Below are 22196 nucleotides of genomic sequence, written 5' to 3' on the forward strand. Positions count from 1 at the left end.
TACACCTCAGAGCACTTGAGTCCCGTGCTTATGTACATTCAGGTGTCTGAATAGCTTCAGGACTTAACAGCAGGTTTCCTAACTACACTTCATGTTTACTTCCACTGATCTTTGCCTCACTATTTTTTTGTTTTTCCCAAACAAAGCAAGGTCAATAGGGGCATCACATTAAGTAAACAGTTTCTATTACATGTTATATTGTTATATTATATTAGTATTGTATTACATGTTTATTGTATTATAGTGCATGCAGTGTTGGAAGAAGTGCTCAGATCTTGTACTTCAGTAAAAGTAGCACCATGTAGAAATACTCTGTTACAAGTAAGGGTCCTGCATTCAAAAGTAAAAGTGCCAAACATAAAAGTACTCATTATGCTGAATAATGTATAATTTTGTATTCTAATTATTGATGCATTAATGTGTTCATCACTTTAATGTTGCAGCTGGTTAAGATGGAGCTCATTTTAATGACTTTATATACTATCTATAATATTACATTACTTATTAGTTGATTATATTTTGTATTAATAATCTGACTCTGTAAAGTAACTAAAGTTGTCAGATAAATGTAGTGGAGTAAAAAGTCTAATATTTCCCTCTGAGATGTAGTGGAGTAGAAATAGAAAGTAGCAGAACATGGAAATACTCAAGTAAAGTAGAAGTACCTCAAAATTGTATTTAAGTAATTAGTTACATGAGTACATTTTATACTGTTGTGTTTTTCAAAGCATTATTTACCCGTCCTGTTGCAATAAAGCAATTGTTAATTATTTAACTGCAAAGTAGTAATATGTTTTTGATACCTTCACTTTTTTTGCATTAAATCATACCGGGATGTTTGCTGAAATTGATTGGATGTGGCACAGCCCCGCCAAGAAAAAATTCCACCAGCCGCCACTGACCTTGTATAAATATATATAAATAAAGTATAAATAAAAGTTCAATGAATCATGACTGAATTATTGTAATATTGTTTTGGGGGATTTATGTGTGTTTAGAGAGCTTGTATGACATTACTGTAATCATTTAGGCTATTAAATGTTCAAAAGTGTCACTATAGGCATGTTTTGATGTATTCTTGTATATTCTTACAGCAAGTTATAAGGTATCATCAAGATTTATAGTGATTTTTATTGTAATTAATGGGATTTTTTTTATTACTATACTATCCAGTAACACTTAATAATACAGCCCCTGATTTACAGTATAATGTTGTTTATGCTATGGGTACTTAAATGTAGGTACAGTGGAAGAAAACAAGACTATGAGGAACCAACCATAAAATACAGTATATTTTTGTTAATACTGGTATCTACGGGGTTCTGGGATGTTTGGAAAAATGGTGATAGCAACACTGATAATCTACAGAACCTATAAAGTAATTATAATATAAAGTATTTAACTGTTGCAATATGCTACCAAAATGATGACAGCTGTACTCATCAATGCATAATTTGTTGTTACTGTGCACGAAAGAGTAAAAACAGCCCTGTTGTCATTTTGGGAATGTAACACATATTTGATATGTTCTTCAATAACCCCTCCATCTGAGATTTGTTACCTCACTATACCCTCGTAGTTTTATTGTAACTATGAAATACTATATTGCATATTTCTGTATAGGTTCCACAGAATTTCAGTGTTGTTCTTTTTCCCCAAATTTCAGTTTCATTTCATAGTACTGTTCCCTGTAGGTTCCTCGTATATGCAAAAATACTAGAGTAGAATTTATTTCTCCGTTCCTCTTAGATGCCCAATAAGTGACTGACTTGTTCCCCATAGTGTTTTCTTCAACTGTGGGAACCAATAATTATTTTATTGCTATCTGATTCAAACAAATGTTATAATTTTTAATATTTATTTTTACTTTGTGATATCTGTATCACTTCTCCCTATTTGTTATCATAGTAATCAATCTAACAGTTTTATTGCATACAGGAATTACAAGAGCTGCAAATATTAATTTATAATATTAGAGGTCTGATCAGTTTCATTCAGGTTCGACTGATTATCTTTGGGAGCCCAGATGTTCATGTGAATTTTTCATCTTGAATTTCGGTGTCTGGATTTAAGCAATACATATTCAGCAACTTGATTTTGCTCACTTGAATTTTGAGATCTGAAAATGACAGACTGAATTCCAGCAACAGTTTTCTTTGTATATTGGACACTTAAATAAAACATTAAATACATAAAATCAAGGTTTTGAAATGGTACTAGGGCTGCCACTAATGATTATTTTCATTATTGGTTAATCTGCCGAATAGTTTTCCAATTAATCAATTAATTGTTTAGTCTATAAAATGTCAGAAGATAGTGGAAAACGTCCACCACAGTTTCCTTCTTTTTTGTCTGACAAACGGTGCTAAACCCCTAAATATTCGGTTTTACAGTGATATAAAATCAACACATTGGAGAAGCTACAACCAGAGAAAGATCGGCATTTTTTTGCTTAAAATAGTGCTTAAAAATAGTTGCCAAATAGTTGATAAACTAATTGATTAATTGACTACTCGTTGCACCGATCAAATGACCTCTATCAGGATCTGCTTGCCAGTGATTTCATTTTACATACTGTAAAGAAGAGTTTTAGTTCAAACAAGTTAATAAATGAAACTATTAAAAATAAAGTATAAATAAGTAAAAGAATATAAAGGTCCCATTGTCATTCCCTAAAACAACATTGTGTCACTACATTTACAGCAGGAAACAGCAGCACACAGGACCAGACCAGGCATGCTTTCAGCTACAGGTGGAGTAAAGAAGAGACTGAGTGAGACAGAGTAGTAAGAGATCATCTGATCCCCATTTTTAATCCAATAGTTTACTTATTACCAAATCTGAATCAGCACACAGCAGCAACAATCTGTATTTTAGCTGAAATAGCTGTAACACACTGCCATTTGTCATGTTGACAAAAAGTTGGTGCAATGAAATCAGATGTCTCTAAAGTGTTTATTTTGGCAAGCACCATTCGAAATAGAGCAAATTTGTCATGTGCTTATGTTATGTGATGAAGAATAAAATTATATACCCATGCAAAATTCCCTGTGAAATGTACATACGTATCTTTATTGCAGAAAGGTTAAGTGTTACTGAAATCGTACTGATTTCTTTTTTTATTCTTTTTTTCCTTTTCCTTTTTTTTTTTTTTAACTTGTAATGACTAATTGTTCCGTTGTCACCTCTGTGTTCCCCCTCATGTTTGTTTGTTTGTTTGTTTCAGTTTTCGGTCTTTTTACCAGCATCTCATTATACATATTTGTCTGAAAATGCTTGGCATGTATGGAGTTACATGATTTCCTCTAAAATCAGACATCCGTACAAAATCAAAGTGAGTAAAAAACAAACAAAAAAAGAATAAAGATACAAATCAAACCGAGAGGATCAAACCAAAGAAAAATGTCTGTGCATCCTGATATTGGACTGGAAAAAACGTCTCATCATCTTGGATTAGGTTATAAAGCCTGTTTACACTTTTTTTTCCGCTCCATCATTTGATGTCTTTTAATGCATCCTTATTTTCATCAGTTCTGTAATTATTGAAAGGGAGCATCTGGCTTCCTTTTGTTGTACAAAACAAGAGGAGAAATCCTCAAGTGTCTGTTGATGTGGCATCACTCGGCTCCTCTCTGGGCTCCTGTCGACTACACAAGTCTGTAGTATTTAATAATAGGTCCACGAGTCCGTCCTCTCATATACATCTGGACACAAAGACGAGGTCTATCCCATCCTCGCACATGTCTGGCCCGACTCATACAGTGGTGACCCTCATCACCACCTCCCGGTTGGTGGTTGCGCTGATCCGAGGGTCGTGGGGCCGCAGTTGGCTCAGGATGTGCAAGATGGTGTATCCACAGTGGTGGTTCAGAATAGTTCTTAACCTCCTGCTCTGTCGCCCGCCGCTGCTGCTGGCCAGACCGTGAGGGTTACCGCGGGAGCCGCGATTCCCCGTCTTGCTGCTCGAACTCAGCGGGTCGCCCAAGTCCTTTGATTTCTCATAGTTCAGTACTTTCCACTGCTGATTGACAGCCTGCCATCGTTTGAAGATTCGATACACGGATGATCCCTCGTGGATGATGAGGCCTGGGCAGAAAGAAGAAGGACAGTGCATGGATGAATTCCCACCGCTTCACATCAAATATTATGCTTTTCAGCATCATAGGTAGGAACTTTCCAACTCGCCCGTGGATGAGAATAGACAGTTGGCAGTAATCACAGTGCAGATATCTGACGCCATCTGTTCTCCGGGTTGTCTTACAACTCACTGTTACACAAGAACAGTCAACCAGGTTGCTCATAGAAGACAGACTCTCTTGTTCTCTGCGACATCTTCAAAATGTGCTCTTTCAGTGGAGTTGTCATCCTCCTACCTTTGCACCATCTGCTTATTTAGTTTGCTTTCTGTGTAATTTTCTATGACCTTAACAACCAACAGAATGTGAACTGAATACATGTTTTTTAGTTTGTCCTTGCATAATGCAACCTGTGTTTATTAATATATTTTTGTGTTGTTGCATAATGCATCCCTTCGTGCTCTGTAACCCAAACTTTCTACTACACCCATCTTTCCATGTGATGTATTCTTATACAATTAATCTATAACGCCATTTATTAATACTGCCATGTGATTTCATGTTTGCAAATTTTGGTTGCAACTTTACCTATGCAGACGATGTCCATGAAGCCGTACATGCCGTAGCAGATTTGGAAGAGCAGGTCCTGGCGTTGCCACTTGGCCGAGGGGCTGAGGGAGGACCAGATGAGCCAGGAGATGCTGGCGATGAGGAACAGGGAACCCAGGATGATGGCCGCTATCTGCACCTTCTCTATCACCGTCAGAGAGATGGCCTGCCACTGAAAGAGGAGGAAACACGTTTAAATGAGTGGCGGAAGAACTACTCAGATTCTTTCCTTAAGTAAAAGTACCAATACAACAATGTAAACATACAAATAAAAGCCCTGCATTCAAAATCCTGTCCAAAATCAAGGTTCATTTTTGCTTTATGCAATCATTTTTTTATTTTATTTTTTTAGCACCTTTTAAACTGTCCTTACCCCGACTTGAGAGCTGCAATGATTAATCGATTAATTGTCAACTATTAAATTAATCGCCAATTATTTTGATAATCAATTAATCGATTTGAGTAATTTTTTAAGAAAAAAAAGTCAAAATTGTCTGATTCCAGCTTCTTAAATGTGAATATTTTCTGTTTTCTTTACTCCTCTATGACAGTAAACTGAATATCTCAGAGTTGTGGACAAAACAAGACATTTGAGGACGTCATCTTGGGCTTTGGGAAACACTGATCGCCATTTTTCACCATTTTCAACATTATATAGACCAAACAACTAATCAGTTAGTTGAGAAAATAATCGACAGTTTAATCACCTATGAAAATAATTGTTAATTGCAGCCCTACACAACATGCATGATATCCCTTTTATTCAGCACAAACTCAGCTATAAATCTATTATATAACAGTTCAAAGTTGTAAAAAAAATATTGTTTCACTACTTGTTCACACAAATACAACAGAACAATGTACAAAATAAAGGTATACTACAGTCTATTTGCATGTAAAGTGATTTTATTCCAACTCGTTTTTGTGCCATTGAAAATCACTGAAAATATATTAATTCAATGGTGGAGCTAGTTTTAACTTTATGCTGTATACAGTTTGATGGTTTAGTCCAGTGGTTCCCAACCTATGGGGTTGGGACCCTCGAAAGGGCCACAAGATAAATCTGAGGGGTCATGAGATGATTAAAGGGAGAGGAAAGAAAAATTCTCTTAAAGGTGCAGTGTGTAGGATTTGGCGACATCTAGTGGTGTGGTTGCAGATTGCAACCAACTGAGTACCCCTCCGCTTACTCCTCCCTTTACAAGACTGCGGTAGCGAGAGCTGCCAAGTGCAAAATCGTGGTAACGTAAAAACGTGAAAGGCTCTCGCCAGTGTTTGTCCGTTCTGGGCTACTGTACAAGCATGGCGGAGCAACATGGTGGACTCCGTGAAGAGGACCCGCTCCCTATGTAGATATGAAGGACTCATTCTAAGCTAAAGAAAACGCGACCTTTCTTAGTTTCAGGTGATTATACATTAATGAAAACATAGTTATGAATATTATATTCCATTTCTGCTAATAGATCCCACGAAATGTTAAACACTGTTCCTTTAAACAAAGTTATATTCATTTTTCAGACTTTCTTTAATCTTTTTCTGTGAAATATTGGACACTTTTACGGTTATTTAAATGAGAACAATGACAAGGAGCCCCAATTAGACACTGCTTTATGTAAACCCACATCAGATGAGCTCAAGTACCTCCTCTTCATCAACACCACCTGTCATGTTCCAAGTGTTGTAAGTGGATTTGAACTATTTCAACAGTTTATCCATTAATTTTAGGTAATTATTTCAGCCATTTATACTATTAGCTAATTATTTCAACTGTTAACTCATTACTTTTAGGTAATTATTTCAAACATTTTCTTTCGTACCATACAAATAAGGATGATTTAAGAGACTTAATGTTTCATGAAATGACTCGACTAAACCCTGAAATATTCTGGTGCTCAGATGAGCAAAGATTGGAAAGATTGTTTAAGTTTTGCCACTTTGGTCTCAAAAGCCTGGAAAAAAAGGAAAGATAGACTGTTTGATTAGTATTTATTTAAAGTATTTATTTGGATTTTTCAGTACTACATACTGTAGTAAATGTTGCTGTGAGTGATGTATGAACTTTGTTCTACTGAATGATGACTTGATTATGAAAGATGCTTTAGTTGTTTTTCAATCGTCTTTGTTGTTTAAAAATGTGTGCTCTGGATTCTGGTCCAGGCTTATTTGATTTGGTGTCTTGTAAGCCCATGAGGGCTGGGCTTAATTATATGCATAACATAATAATCCAATTATTATTTCATATGTTTATCCTCTCTTAGCTAACTATTCAAAACATGTATCCATTACTGTTAGCTGAAAATGTCATCCTCTCTGCTCACTTGCTAACTAGGTTTCAAGTAATGGTAATAAGACATGGTATTTAAGGTGTTATAACTGACTCACAATATAACAGTGGGAGGTATTTACTATGCAGTCGGCCCAGCTGGCCGCTTACTGGTTATTGTGACAGTAAATATACTAAAGATCAGCATTTGGATATTTATTTCCTCCTACTCACAAATATGTGGATACATTTTTAGAATCAAATCATTAATTTCTATTTTTTTCAAATGAGTTGAGCTTGACTTTTACTAACAGAGTATTTCTACACATTCAGATGAATCAGACTCAAGCTTAGCACATGGGATTTAATTTACACCTCAAACAAGTACTGAGGGGTCATAAACTAAAAAGTAATAAAAAGTAAACAACTAATCTGTTATAATAAATAGTAAGTGTATCATGTGGTTTTTTTTTTAATGTAAAATCTTAATCTGTGAAGTAACTATAGTGACATAGCTGTTAAATAAATGCAGAGGAGTAAAAAGTACAACATCTTCTGTCTGAAGTGTGGTATAGTAGAAGTGTAAAGTAGCATAAAATGGAAATACTGTACTGTAAATTGTACATGATTACAGTACTTGTACAGTTTCCACCACATTATATCTCACCAGAGAGAGAAATCACCATATATGAATCCATAATGAAAACGCACATTAACAAATATGTCAAACAAAGACACACGCATACACACACACACACACACACACACATGGCATCTTCTCAATAGGTTTCAGAGCCATTGGCTGCCGCTGTAAAGGAGGGCAGAAGGACGGTGACGCAGAGGGAAAATGTGTCAGCACAATATGGCAAACAGTCCTCACACCACGGCGACGGCCTGAGATTTGTTCTATCAGAGAGAGTGTTGGGTCTGATGCAGCAGCGTTTGTATGTTGTATGTGTGTTATTATGAAATGTCTCTGTCAGCACTGACTTTTTTTCCCTCCCATACGATAAAGATCTCTCTGCCTGATTCATGAATTCATGAATTTTAAAAGAACAGCATGACAGCGTCTGCATGAGGAGACGAGGTTTACATATGCACATAAACTATCTCCATCTTGTTTGTGTGATGTTTATCCAATAACCTGAACCCTGTGTCAAAAAAGGGTGTGTTGGGGCGTGTTTCGTAAAGAAATTGATGAGGAGACTCTTTCACACCAAACTGAACTGTTTGTAAATTAAATCCCATGTGCAGCTTGAGTCTGGTTCATCTGGACCGGCACAGGATCAGTGCTTTAGTGGCTTTTCAGCAGTACTCAGAACTTTTACTTAATTAAAATTAGTGATACCACAGTGTAGAAATACTTTGTTAAAAGCAAAAATCCTGCACATTTAAATTTTTACTTCCATAAAAGTACAAAAGAATCAGCATAAACATATACTTACAGTACCAAAAGTAAAAGTGTTCATTATGCAGAACGAACTATTTCAGAATAATATGTGTATGCCATTATTGGATTATAACTAGTGATGCATTAATGTGTTCATCACTTTAATGTTGCAGCTGGTAAAGGTGGAGCTCATTTTAACTACTTTTGCTGGGTAGCTTCCTCCCAGAGGATCAATAAAGTTGTATCCTAATCTATAATAATGCATTATAATTTATTTATTGATTACATTTTTGTTATTAATCTGAATCGGCAAAGTAAGTTAAATTATCAAATAAATGTAACGTAGTAAAAAGTACAATATTTTACCCTGATTTTTATTGGAGTAGAAGTATAAAATGGAATTACTCAAGTAAAGTGGTACTTACACACCAAAAACTGACAAGAACTGCACTTTACTGTACACCAACTGTCTAGCAGTACTACTCAGGTGTAATTCATAGTGTGCAATATCATTTTCCATTTGTGCAATTTTGTTAATAGTCTGTTTATTGTCAATACTGTATATACTGCTCCTATTTTTATACTTCCTTCTATTTAAATGTTTCATATTTTGTTACACTTTGTTTAGCTCTTTTTTACTGTGTTAGCTGCTGCATCTTGTTTTTTGCACTATCCCCTTTGCTGCTGTACACTGCAAATGTCCCCACTGCGGGACTAATAAAGGAATATTTTATCTTATCTTTTCTTAAAGTACAAGTACAAGTACCTCAAAATTTTACTTAAGTACAGTACTTGAGTAAATGTACTTTGTTATTTTCCACCTAAGCTTTTCAGTTCTGTAGGAGTAATAATCCAAGACAGGAGCGTGAAGCCTTGTTTTCCCCACAACAATTGCTTTTCTTTGTGTTAAAGTGTGTAACCCCACAGTGTGTGTTAGTTGGTGTGTGTTGCCTTCATGTTACCTGCAGAGGGTTCTTGGTGCTGATGGCGAGGACCTGGTACTTGAAGTAGCAGAGCTCACAGCTCCATGACCCCCTCTCGCTGATCCAGCGGATGAGGCAGGGCTGATGGGTGCAGCGCACTGAGCCGTCACAGCGGCAGGGGCTCAACAGCTCACCCTGCAGCACAGAAAAACACAGCATGATCAATTCAGTGGTAAAACAAATATTTAGATATTTTCAAAAAATATATTCTGATTTAATTCCTGTTAGTGAAATATATGGATCTTATTTAGAGACCTGCAAGTAAGAATACAAACAGAGATGCTGCTTTAAATAAAATATATTGTGTTTATCGTAAGGGACTGTATGACAAGTATTGTAGAGGGGTGGAGGGCTGAACCTTACACTTTTTAAAACCCCCCATTGATTATTAATATTTTCTTTGGACCTTCCCCTTGACTTAGAAAAAAACACCCTCCTCTCCAAATTATACAACAGTATTGAAAAATTATTAAATTTGCTTTCTGCCAGAAAGTTAGATGAGAAGATCGGTTCCACTCAGATAATCTCATCTAACTCTCTGCAAGAATATGAATACAAATATAGTCCAAAGATGTGCAACTATTCCTTTAACCATTTATAACTAAAAATTAAATCATTAGAAATGATGTACCCCGATTTAAACATTTAATATCTTAACCCAGAGGTTATCAAAGAGGGAGGGGGGTCTCTCCAACCCCAGGGGGGCTCCAAAATGTTTCAGGGGATGTTCAATGAATGGGAGTGAAAAAAATTACATTAGTTATTTCATTAGTTATCTAAAAGAAGATCACATAGAGTAGTCTTAATGTGTGGGATTTGGTTAAACAGATTTTTACTGTTTTCCCACTTTCCCAGAGTCAGAAACGAATAAATGCATTAGGACAGACCTTTTTTGATGTATTTGATGTAGTCTGAAGTTATGTCAAACTGTAATATTACACTATCTTGGCTCATTTGTTGAGTGTCTATGGGATCAAATAATAATCATGATCCAAACAAGCCAAACAAATGATGCGTCCCTTTTACCAGATATTCCAGCCACTCTCTAAATTCTTGTTTTATAAGTGGATTTGGTTTTACATGTAAAGTGATATATTATGAACAAAGCTACAAGTGTTTTAGTTACAGTTCGGTTAACTGTGGAAGAATGGATGATTTGTTTGTGAGTTCAACTGAAAATGTGAGAAATGATCATATTAGATTAGATTTTAGATCATATATGCTTCATCTCCACTGAACTGCATTGTGGGGCTGAACCTGCATTACAGGCTAACTTTATATCATACATTTAATGTTACTGCAGTATTTTCTTTGTGTGTTTCTCAAAAGGCCATATTGGTTCCTCTGCTTATGGAAAAATGTTCCTTTATGACCGGTGGCACACATGAAAGCATCTTATGGAACCATTTTCATCTCTTTTTAATGTAATAAAACTCGCAAGGGATGGCTGAAATAAAATATAAATACTAGGTGAGAATAAAAAAATGAGTCCCAAAACGTCAGACTACTCCTTTCAGCAAAAATAAAAATGACAATACCCTCCTCTTATTCTGAGCATCCCTTCTCTCTCTAATCGTTTTGGTACAGTCTCTAAGAAACAGGTTAGTCTCTCTACAGCACCACTCCAGCACCTCCAGCGTGTTGGCATATCCGCCACATCAAGGATGACCACATTTGGGCTGTCATCACCGCTCAGCGTCAAACATCCATTTTGTCAGAAGGCTTAAAATTTGAAGGCATGTTTTGCCTCAGACGTCAGCAAAGTTCTCACTTAACTCTTGCGTCACAACTGAATGAAAGCTTTTACAACAACAGTGCTGGGTACATCAGTGTGGATCACTGGTAAATCTTGATGCAGGGCCCAAGATGTGCGTGCAAAGCTTGTAATAGCCCCACCTGTCCACTAGAGGACAGCGTGTCAGTGTCACGTTTTGCCTCGGTGCAGTACCAGCAGGGTACAGCAACAAAACCACTCAGTTAGGTTTAGGAAAAACGTCATGGTTAGCCTTAAAGTAAGTACGTTAACTAAGTATAATATGTATGGAAACAATGCAACATCGCTACGGAAAACACATGACAAACGTCTCCTGGTTGAAAGTCCTGTGTATGTTAGACCCATCCACTTCCCCTCCTGCCCACCATAAGCAGTCTCTCTCATTTTTTATTCTACGTCACTAGCTCTGAGTGTAGCATATTTACGCAGATGCATTTACATTGCAGTCAGCACAGACTACATGGCGTGAAAATGCCACGCCTAAAGCAAGAACGGCGTTCCGCTTTTGCCTTGCACATTATCGTGTCATTCGCACACCTTTTCGTGCGATCGGGCTGCCCTCGGCATGGAGGAATGCTAGGGGCACCTCTGCGCCCCAAATGAGGGGAGGAAAAAAATACAAAATGTATAACTTTTACTGTATTTTACTAATACTATTTCAATACTATTATTTCGAAATATTACAAAAATAGCCCACAACAACATAACTACTTGACCTATTAAATAGGCGCTATATTTTCTGGGTTGCCCTCAGTATCACCCGGGTGCATTTGAGGAATACACTGTCTTTTAAGTGTGTTGCATAGTAGATACCGTCGGAGAAGACTGGTGTTAGCCTACTTTGGACGATATGTTTGCTAATCTAACTATAAAGCAGCAACCCCAGGTCACGGTTACTCCCGTGATCCAGCGTGTATTTCACCATTTTTTCTAACCGTGTGTAGCCTCGACTTGGGTGTGTGATGCAACTATGTCGTGTCAGGTGTATTGCAAGGAAGCGCAGTGTCAAGCGTGAAGTTTTTTGTATGAGCGGTTCTCAAGAAAGCTGCAAGCAGCAACACCTCAGGCCAAGCATTCAGCCCGGGCACTGCACTAGTTTAATAAATAGCAAGACTTAACGTTGGTTGCTTTCACTTTAAATTCATTAGGAAAAGTTGGAAAGACTATTCAGGTGTTTGGGGAATAACCTACAAGATCATTTTGAGAAATACACTTTTTCTTTAAAGTGTGATCTGTATGGCTTAATCTCTAAGACATAAAGCTATGCAGTTTCTGTGTGAGTGTGTGAACACAATGATATTGGCTGCGATGCAACCCAGGCAGCTAATGTCTTGCCTAGGGCACCAAATTGGTCAAGGCCGGCTCTGCTCATATAGCAAACTTACATCTCTCAGACATCAAACATACATACATATCGACTGCCGGGAGAGTTCACTTCAGTGGTGTTGAATTCAACAGTTGTTATTTTTTGAAAAGCATTAACTGTTTGTAAACTGGACTAAATTACAAAACATGAACCAAATGCCTTGATGAACATGTGAATTTAATGATGTTTATTTAGTAAATTATGGTCCCGTTTAGAGTCAAATAGGCCATAAAGCAGGGTATGCTTAAGGGCGTGGCCTCCTTGTGATTGATAAGTCGCTACCATGGCGTTGTCCGTCTGGGAGTTGTCCGTGTTTTCGTCTTAGAACTTTAACCCTTTCACAATGTGTTTTCAGTTCATGGAAGTTAATTATAACCTTTTTGATCGCCTAAAAATATCTTATTCAGTGTTTGGATGTACTTAGCTCCACCAGTGTCACTTCTGGCAGCAAAAAAACAAGATGCCGAACTCAAGGCTTCAAAACGGCAGTCCACAAAACAATTGGTGACGTCACGGTGACTACATCCACTTCGTATATGTGTACCACGCAATGTCATACATTTTTCACAGATTGTTTTGTACTATAAAACAGAATGATTGGATTTTCTCTGGAAAAGGGAAAATATATTTAGTTTTAATGAATATTATATTGTAATAATAGAGTGGGACAGGCTCAATTTATAGTTCAGTTGCTCAAAAAAGTGAATTTAGAATTAAGTTTTATTTCCTTGCAGTGACTAAAATAATGGTGGAAATCAAATTCAATTAAAAAGCAGATTAAAATCAGCTGATGTCAATTTGCTGTTTCCTGTACAAAAAACGTCAGCTCAAATCAAAATCTTTCATTTCCGAATGGTGACTCAGAATACATGTATAGTAATCCGCCAGAGAATCACCAGTGTAATCAATACAGATTTTATGCACCGGAGGACCGCGTTGACACAAATAATGCTTCATTTTTTTTGCTGTCTGTCTGCACTCTGTCGGTCCCCCATCTGGCTCGTTTGACCTTCCCACTTATAATAAAAGACTTGAAGTGTCCCACCGCATAAAAGATTGGGTTTGGCAGATGAGCCACATGCCACTCATAAACTTTAAAATAACTTGCCTGCTGACATTATAAAGATAACGCGGAGAAGGTCACAAGTATATGTGAAACTAAATAAAAACCATATGAAAGCAAACATTTCTAAAATGTCAAGCTGTCGTTGGAAAGTGTGTTCCTGTGTATGTGTGTGTGTGTGTGTGTGAGGAAACATTTTCAGGTTTGTATGAGGACGTTAATGTCAGAATCAACTAGAACGAAATAAAAACAAAGACCTTTAAAAGCTGTGATTATGATTTTTAACCATCTCCTCGAACAGAAGCCGTTTAAGCAGAAAATATGATAATTTTTTCTAAATTAAGTCTCATCTAAGAGAAAATCAAGAGGCGCATTTTCTGGAGCTGCTCCATTAATGATGAATAAGAGACACCATATTTTTGAAAGGGATTTCCTCGGCACAAGCGTGCAATTATCACTATCAAGTAATAAAGTGTATTTATATGTAAAAGCTTGTGTTATTTGCACAATCCTTCAAAGTGTCTCATGAATTCTTCCCAGAATAAGGTTCAAGACTCAAACTCTGAGGGCGCGTTGTTTGATGTTCACAAAATATCGATCGACCTCACAGATCACAGGATGTACGTTTAGTTTTGGGAAACTGAACTGCAGGTGTGAAAGATGTTTTTTTGATGTACAGAAGTCTAATAATGACTGAACATAAAACATGCTTTTAGGGGAAAACTTTGTGTCTCCAGAACAACCTGCAGGAAATCAAACCTTGTTTTGAGCTTCATGCAGTAAAAGATGTTCTGCAAATGAGGTCAATGCAAAGAGGACAGTACAGTTAGTAACATAAGATTTACCAGAATATCACAGCTGCATGTTTATCACATATAGTAATACTATAAGCTAATGTGCAGTAATACTTTCATATGATGATCCGGGCTGCGGGGCAAATAAAAAAGCTATGAAACTGAACTGAATCAAATCAAATTGATTAAATCCAGAAGCAATTAACTAAATAAAAATAGAAGTAAAACACACACACATTTACAGTTGGCCGATATGTATTTGTGTAATGTGACTTTTGTATTTGCAGGTTCTCCTAATTAATCCCTACACCTGAATGCAACAAACGGTTAAAATAGGACGAGACATGAAAGGTCACATCTGGACTAACAGGATGAACTGATGCTCACATAAAACTAGAACATGTGGAGTTATACTGTGTTTGAACAAACAGTGAAGCCGACTGTAAAGCAACATCACACTTTACATTAACCTACTTCATTTTAAAGGCGAGGGCTGGAGTTTTTCTATATTTTTGTTATTGAAAATAAATCCTGTTAAAAGAGCAAAATCAACAATGTGGCTCCTACTGAAAATCTTAAAAAATGGCTCACAAATATACAGTTAAATGTTTTAAAAGAGCTAAATAATTTGCTAAAACAACTAGTCACTGTAGTTTTTAATCAAACGTTAGTGAAATAGTGTATTTTTTGGGACTATTTTCAGCAGCGGATTAATCCAAATTTGGTGCTCTATAAGCATTTGTGGCAGCATAATACACTATGTGTGTGTGTGTTCATGCTAATAAAGGAACATCAGTCACCCAGTGAAACAGTGTGGCACTTTAATGTGTTTTAGAGACTTTTAGAGCCCCTAGTTGAAGTGACAAAACCCTCTGGCGGCCGAAGTAATTATGACGGGAGTGGCAGATGAATGGGTCAACAAAACATCGAACTTAACACAGGAAGCCGCTGCATAATGAATACTTTTACTTTTGGCACTTTAAGTATATTACGTAAAAGTAATAGCATTGTACTTTCACTTAAGTAAGTTCTGAAGGCAGGACTTTTACTTATAACAGAGTATTTAACTCTGTGGTATTGATACTTTTACTTAAAGGTACAGTGTGTAGGATTTAGTGGGATCTATTCGTAGAAATGGAATATAATATTCCTAACTATTTTTTCATTAGTGGATAATCACCTGACAATAGGAATCGTTGTGTTTACGTTGGCTTAGAATGAGCCTTTCATATCTACATAGGTAGAAGGTCCTCTTCATGGAGTCCGCCATGTTGCTCCACCATGTTGACTCAAGACTGACTCTAGAGAGAGCCTTTCACGTTTTTACGTTACCTGAAGGCCACCGTAGTTCTCCCACACGCTTGTGTCGTAATGTGAGCCACAGAGTGCAAAACTGTGGTACCGTCAGCCGCCGTCTGACTTCCGTTGCTCCTGTTATTATGGTATTGATGACCTCTGAGCGAGGCGAACGGCGTTACCACTGTTTTGCACTCGGCGGCTCACGTTACCACAGTCTTGGAAAGGGAGGAGTGAGCGGAGCGGCTCAGTTGGTTGCAATCTGCAACCACACCACTAGATGTCACCAAATCCTACACACTGCACCTTAAGGTAAAAGATCTGGGTACTTCCTCCACCACTAGTTGATCGTGGCATCAGATCAGAAAATGCTATATGTGGCGTATTGTGTTGTTTAATTTAGAGGACGTATGTTTTGAATCATTCTTGGACAACAATGGAGCTCTGCAGCACAGATGAATAAGATATATCTGGCTTTGGTACACACACACAATACTTGTTAGTAGATCAATTCATTATCGGTTTTGGTCTTTTCATAGAATTTACTGACAATAAGAAACACATAATGACTATTCCAATAAACATAAAGGCTGCTCCCCACGCACACACACACACACACACACACACATTTGTCCTACTCGAATGATCTGGCGTGGGTTTGTCCCTCAAGGCCACTTCACAGAGCAGGAAGGTGTTAATTTGGTGTGTCACTTGTATGACTAAGGAAATGGTCTTCCTCAGCTGTAACCTTTAGACAAAAAAATCTGCCCCCCCCTGAGATGCAGCCTGTGTGTCACTGTGGAAACACGCTGTTGGGCACTGCTAGTGAAAAGGGCAGGCAGGGGTGATCACCACCACCTCCACCACCTCCACCATCACCACCACCCCTCCTCCTCACTCCAACATGCCTGTAGCCTCTCTCCATGCAAACCGAACACAGCCAGCCCCTCCAGCAGGCTCTGGCGCCGCTTCTGTGAATCCAGACCTACTGTACCGCGACACACACTCTTACACCTTTGACAGACAGTTAATAAGGATTCATACTCAGTGCGGCCCACAGAGCAAGGTGATTATGTCTGTAGGTAATTGGCCCGCTGACAGCGACATGATCCCGGCCCCTGTTGTGACCTGCTTGAATAATGAAATAACAATAAAATGGCAAACGTGAGCCCCCCCCCCACACACACCCCCACCCGGCACCCTGCACCCAAGAAGGTAGCCTATAAGGCACTCTGAGTGCTGTGGAGGCAAAAAAAAAAGGCATATCAGAGCTGATGTAGTAGTGTAGTCTCAGGGTTTTCCCTCAGTGCTTTGTTTGCTCGCTCTTTGTCTGTAGCTAAAAGAGGCAGCTCAGAGCCATGTTGCACGATGAGTCACCTTGCCGGAGAGCCCAAAGCCCCAAACACCAACCTTTTATTAAAGGAGGATCTTTGACTGGGCAAGACAGAAACCTGGGGTTGATCCCCGTCTGTAACATCAAATGGCTTCGTATCCAAAACAAGCCCGGACTGATATACACTCTGTCCTGTGGCTCCCCAGTTTACTATGTCTCACAATAGAAACTCTCAGGCAGATGCCATAAATTAGCACATGGGCTGTAATAACACTAAGGCCTATATACGCCTATCTTAGAGAAGTGACTAAATGGTAATATCCATCTGTGCTCCTACAGGATTTACAGTGTTTCTAATTATCTCTGGCTTCAGGACTACCTGCTGAGCCAGGCGGCACAGGTTTCTGCACATCTGGTGAGATCGACATTTGGCCACAGACCAAAGAAGATACTTATTGTTTTGTTTTGGGGCTCCGGGAAAAAAAAATTAAGCAGAGAGGAAGAGGAGGAATAGAAATAACCCCAAAAAAGGATGACAAATTCATTTAGCTTGTCATTTGTCGTCACAGTCAACACCATTGTCTGGCCAGGAACAAGGGATTGTCACAAAATCAATAGTTGATCATCCTGTTCTGTGACACATGCGGACGAGGGGGGACAGTTGATTTACATTTACAAAATGATTGTGACTCATGCATATTCAGTCCCTCTCACTCTATTTGTCATCCTGCAGACCTAATTGGCTAACTTTCTTTGTTGCTATGCTGGCCGGATTTCAGATGTGTGGGAACTGCTGCCTCTCCACCGCTGATTAGCTTAGCTATGAAAACAGTGTTATTTAGATAACCACATCACTGAGCAATCATCAGGGGGAGAAAAAAAAGGACAATAGTGGCATCCAGATCCAGGGTTTTAGAGACAGAGGGTGTGTGTGGATGTAAAGCCACCTATGAGGCAAATCTGTGATTTGGGGGCTATAGTTAAATGAAATTATTTGACTATTTTACATGATTATAATCTTGGCTTCATCCTAGATTGTGTTTTTTGTTTTTTTCAAAGGAGGTATTTGAGGGGAATGTGGGTGGGAGAGAGAGAGAGAGAGAGAGAGAGAGAGAGAGGAGAGAGGGAGAGATGGAGAGAGAGAGATAGAGAGAGAGAGATGTAGGACAGGATGGTTGTAGTAGCTCCTCTGAATCAGAGATCCTTTGTGGTTTGCTACAACAAAATAGATAAATCATAATGGCAGATTACACTAAAAGAACTTGAAAAATTTACAACTTCCTAAAAAAAAAATACAAAAAAAAAAAAAAAATCCTGCATCCATGCATACATACATACATACATACATGCATGGTTGAAACGGCTCTCCAACAGCAGCACAAAGGCTCAGCAGCACAGAAACAAACAGTGCGTCTGATCCACACAGGCATCACTAGCATTATAGGAAAGCATCTCTATGTACCTGCTCTAGGCCCTGGAAGCAGATCCGGCACTGGGGGCTCCTTAGGCTGCTGTTGGTGCTGGCCAGGGACACGGCGTCCAGGCCCACTGTCAGCTTGGGCTCCTTGTCCTCAAAGGCCAGGCTCCGGGGCCGCGGGTCGCTGCCGTAGTACTCCTCCTCGTCATCCCGGGAATGGCAGTCGAACGGCGGCCAGCCGCAGCCGCCCATCCCCAGACCTCGCATGGTGCTGCTGGTGGTGGTGGTGGTGGTGTTGTTGTTGGTGGTGGACCTCGGTCTATCTGTGTCTGAGCCGGACTGTCTCGAATCGGATCGCATAAACACCAGGACTTTCAGTTCATTAAAAAACATGCGGATCCGATACTTGAACATGTTTGGCTACATAAAGAATCCACCAGATGGGAATAAAAGAAAGTGTCTCCCCTTCTTCCTTTATTATTATTATTATTATTATTATTATTGTTATTATTTTTCGTCATATACCCAGTGTGTTCATTCTTATTGTTCATTAATAACCAGGATCCAGAGGAATAAAGGCTCTCAGCCTCACTGATGGCATGTGTGTGTCTAAGCCAATGCGGATGAAAGATTTTCCCTTTCAGCTGGCCGACACACTCTTTCAATATTCATTACTCAAAACAACTCGCTGCTGCCTTATAGATAGATGCATCCTCCACCGCACCCCACACACACACACACACACACACACACACACACAGGAAAAACACTACAACTTGGACTGGTTCTGGTCCATTTTCCTCCAAAAAGACAGCTTGTTGTTTCAGTGTGCTTGCAGCAGCAGCAGCAGCAGCAGCAGCAGAGATCAGCCTACATGTTTTGCTGCTACCCAAAGCAGAAGACCGCGAGAGAAGAGTGGACGAGTGGAAGAAGAGAGAGCAGCAGCAGCAGCAGCAGCACAGAGCCAGGAAACAGGAGATGGGATGTGAAATACAACGACCTGCCATCCATACAGTCACATCTGGGACTCTTGTCGAGAATCATAATCCAACAACAACAAAAAAAAGATCTTTTTTTTTTATTGTCCCTCTCACTGTAGCATCCCAAGCGTCAGATCATGGTCCATTTTTTTCTCCCCCCTCTCTCTCTCTCTCTCTCTCTCTCTGTCTCTCTCTCTCTCTCTCTCTCTTTCTCTATTTCATCTCCTTGTTGTGAAGCCTCCACGAACAATCCGAGCCATTCACCCAGACAATCCACGTCGAGATAAAAAAAAACACAATCCTTCTCATTTCCTCAGAAAGCTGGAGGCACATAAAGCCCCAATGTTTCCCATCCTCGCCTCGATGTCCATCAGCATTTCATCGCACCCCCCCAGTAAAAAAAAACACGGTCAGAGAGAAAGAGAATAATAATAATAATAAAAGGCACTCTGAGATTTCTATAATCAGAGAGAAAGACGCGTGGAGATGTCTTCGCATCCGAGAGCAATTACGCAGCAGTAATGGCATTGATTATTGGATCAGATAGATGGTGGTGCTGATGATACTGCTGCTGGCGCTGATTTTTCCTCCTCGAAATGGTCGGCTTGGAGATTGAACCAACGCAGCAGCTACTTCCGGAATGAGGAGAAGAAGAAGAAGAAGAAGAAAAACCTTCCATCCTGTAAACAAGTCGGTGTTTTTTCCTGTGGTCCATCCATCCGCCTCTGATGGGTGATGGTGGTGATGCGCCTCTCTCTCTCTCTCTCTCTCTCTCTCTCTCCCAGTGCGCCCAGCAGCTCTAGAGCTGCTCTGTTATTGACCAGCCGCTGTCCCCTGTCCCCTGTCCGCTGTCCAGGGTGCTGATCTCTCTCTGCTGACGTGGACGCTGCGGCCACATGAACCGGGAGCCCGCCAAGTACGAACCGGACCTTGACCTCTCTCTCTCTCCCTCCGTTAATGTGTGTTTGTAGGAAAATGTCTAATATGTGTGTGAGAGCAGGTATTCATTGAGTGGTGGAAGAAGTAGCTACACACAGATCCTTTATAAGTAAAAGTACCAATCCAACAGTGAAACAATACTCCTGCATTTAAAGGGGGCATATCATGAAAAACTCACTTTTTCAGTGCTTGTTCACATACATTTGGGTATCTGGAGTGCCAACCAACCTACAAACTGTGAAATAAGACAATGGCTGCGTTCCAAATCGCATACTTTTTCTTACTTTTAGTACGTACTTCAGCTGCCCTTACAAAGTACATACTACTGTTGCATGCAGTATGCACACAATTGGGAAATACTACTTCGTCATAACATTGTGCCTTGAACTTTGACCCTCTTGCTCATATATCTGCTGTGCAGAGGATTGTGGGTCATAATAGCCAGAAAAAAATACTTGATTTGACATACTATGAAATACCAAATCTTTTTTGGCATACTAAATAGTATGGTAGTATGAGTATTGGAGGAGCGCATGGCCGGTCGCATACCTCTGAGCAGTGAATAGATGAGCAAGAGGGTCAAAGTTTGCGCAATGTTATGATGAAGTAGTATGTACTGCATATAATCGGGACAATGTTATAATAAAGTTGTATGTCCCAATTGTATGCATACTGCATGCAACAGTACCTACTTTATAAGGGCAGCTGCAGTATGTACTGAAGTAAAAAGAAAAAGTGTGCGATTTGGAACGCAGCAAATCAGTTTTTTGTGGGCTGCCTATAGATCAGAAAACATGTGATTCTACAAGCCAATCAGGTTTTGGCTCCCTTTCCTATGTCACAATGCAGTCTCATTAGAATATACTGCCCCACAACTTGAGAACTACCCATAGACTGAATATAAGAAGTGGACGTAGTCACCGTGACGTCACCCATTGGTCTGTGGACTGCCGTTTTGAAGCCTCGAGTTCGGCATTTTAGCCGTCTCCATCTTGGTTTTTCGTCCGTCGCCATCTTGTTTTTTTTGCAACCAGAAGTGACACGAGAGGGTGGTAAGTACAATAGAACGCTGAATAAGACATTTTTAGGCCAAAATGTTACAATTAAATTGTCATGAACAGAAAAAACATACTGTGAAAGGGTTAAAGTTCTAAGATGAAGACACAGACAACTCCCAGACCGGACAACGCCGTGGTAGCAACCTGTCAATCACAAGGAAGCCACGCCCTAAAACATCCCCTGTTTTATGGTCTATTTTACACTAAATGGGACCATAATTTACTAAATGAACATCATGTTGTATTTAAGAAGACTTGAAACTAGCGATTGAGACCATAAACTCATGTTTACAATGTTTACTGAGGTAATAAATCAAGTGAGAAGTAGGGTCATTTTCTCATAGACTTCTCTACAATCAGACTTCTTTTTGCAACCAGAGGAGTCGCCCCCTGCTGGCTATTGGAAAGAATGCAGGTTTAAGGCACTTCCGCATTGGCTTCACTTTTCAGTCCCGGAGGTTGCCCACTGGAAGTACCTTTGCAAAGGTGCTCAGAAGCCAATCCGAGCAGACGGGGCTTTTTCGGGAGGGAGGCTTAAAGAGACAGGCGCTAAAACAGAGCGTTTCAGATAGAGGGTGAATACAGGTTTATTCAGACAGACAGTAGGAGAAAAATAATGTGTGTTTTTCTAACATTAAAGCATGTAAACATGTTCTAGTAGAAACCCAAAATACAAATATGAACCTGAAAATGAGTATGATATATCCCCTTTAAAGTAAAAAAAAGTCTTAGTATCAAAATGTACTTAAAAGTAAAAGTAGGCCTACTCATCATGCAGAATGGCCCATTTCAGAATAATATATATTACTTACTCACTTGCGCCTCCATGTTGTGGAGCATAGGCCGTTGACCACA

General features: G+C 39.2%; 1 protein-coding gene across 1 annotated transcript; it reads right to left on the bottom strand.

Annotated features, from left to right (window-relative positions):
- Nucleotides 1–2784: 2784 nt before the first annotated feature.
- On the bottom strand, nucleotides 2785–20282 carry march9 (membrane-associated ring finger (C3HC4) 9). The gene is made up of 4 exons (XM_037773970.1): nucleotides 18410–20282; nucleotides 9301–9456; nucleotides 4665–4857; nucleotides 2785–4086 (listed from the first exon to the last, which is right to left on the bottom strand). Exons 1-4 carry the CDS (start codon nucleotides 18776–18778, stop codon nucleotides 3755–3757), a joined length of 1050 nt encoding a protein of 349 aa, XP_037629898.1. The 5' UTR covers nucleotides 18779–20282; the 3' UTR covers nucleotides 2785–3754.
- Between the last annotated feature and the right edge of the window lie 1914 nt (nucleotides 20283–22196).

Source organism: Sebastes umbrosus, chromosome 6, assembly GCF_015220745.1.
Source record: "Sebastes umbrosus isolate fSebUmb1 chromosome 6, fSebUmb1.pri, whole genome shotgun sequence".
Taxonomy (NCBI): Eukaryota; Metazoa; Chordata; class Actinopteri; order Perciformes; family Sebastidae; genus Sebastes; species Sebastes umbrosus.

Coding starts and splice junctions, on each gene's coding strand:
- march9 (XM_037773970.1), bottom strand. CDS start 18,778: ATGTTCAAGTATCGGATCCGCATGTTTTTTAATGAACTGAAAGTCCTG. Junction 4,858..9,300: donor GCACCAAGAACCCTCTGCAG/GTAACATGAAGG, acceptor CTCCTCTTTCAG/TGGCAGGCCATCTCTCTGAC. Junction 4,087..4,664: donor CATGGACATCGTCTGCATAG/GTAAAGTTGCAA, acceptor CTTTCTGCCCAG/GCCTCATCATCCACGAGGGA.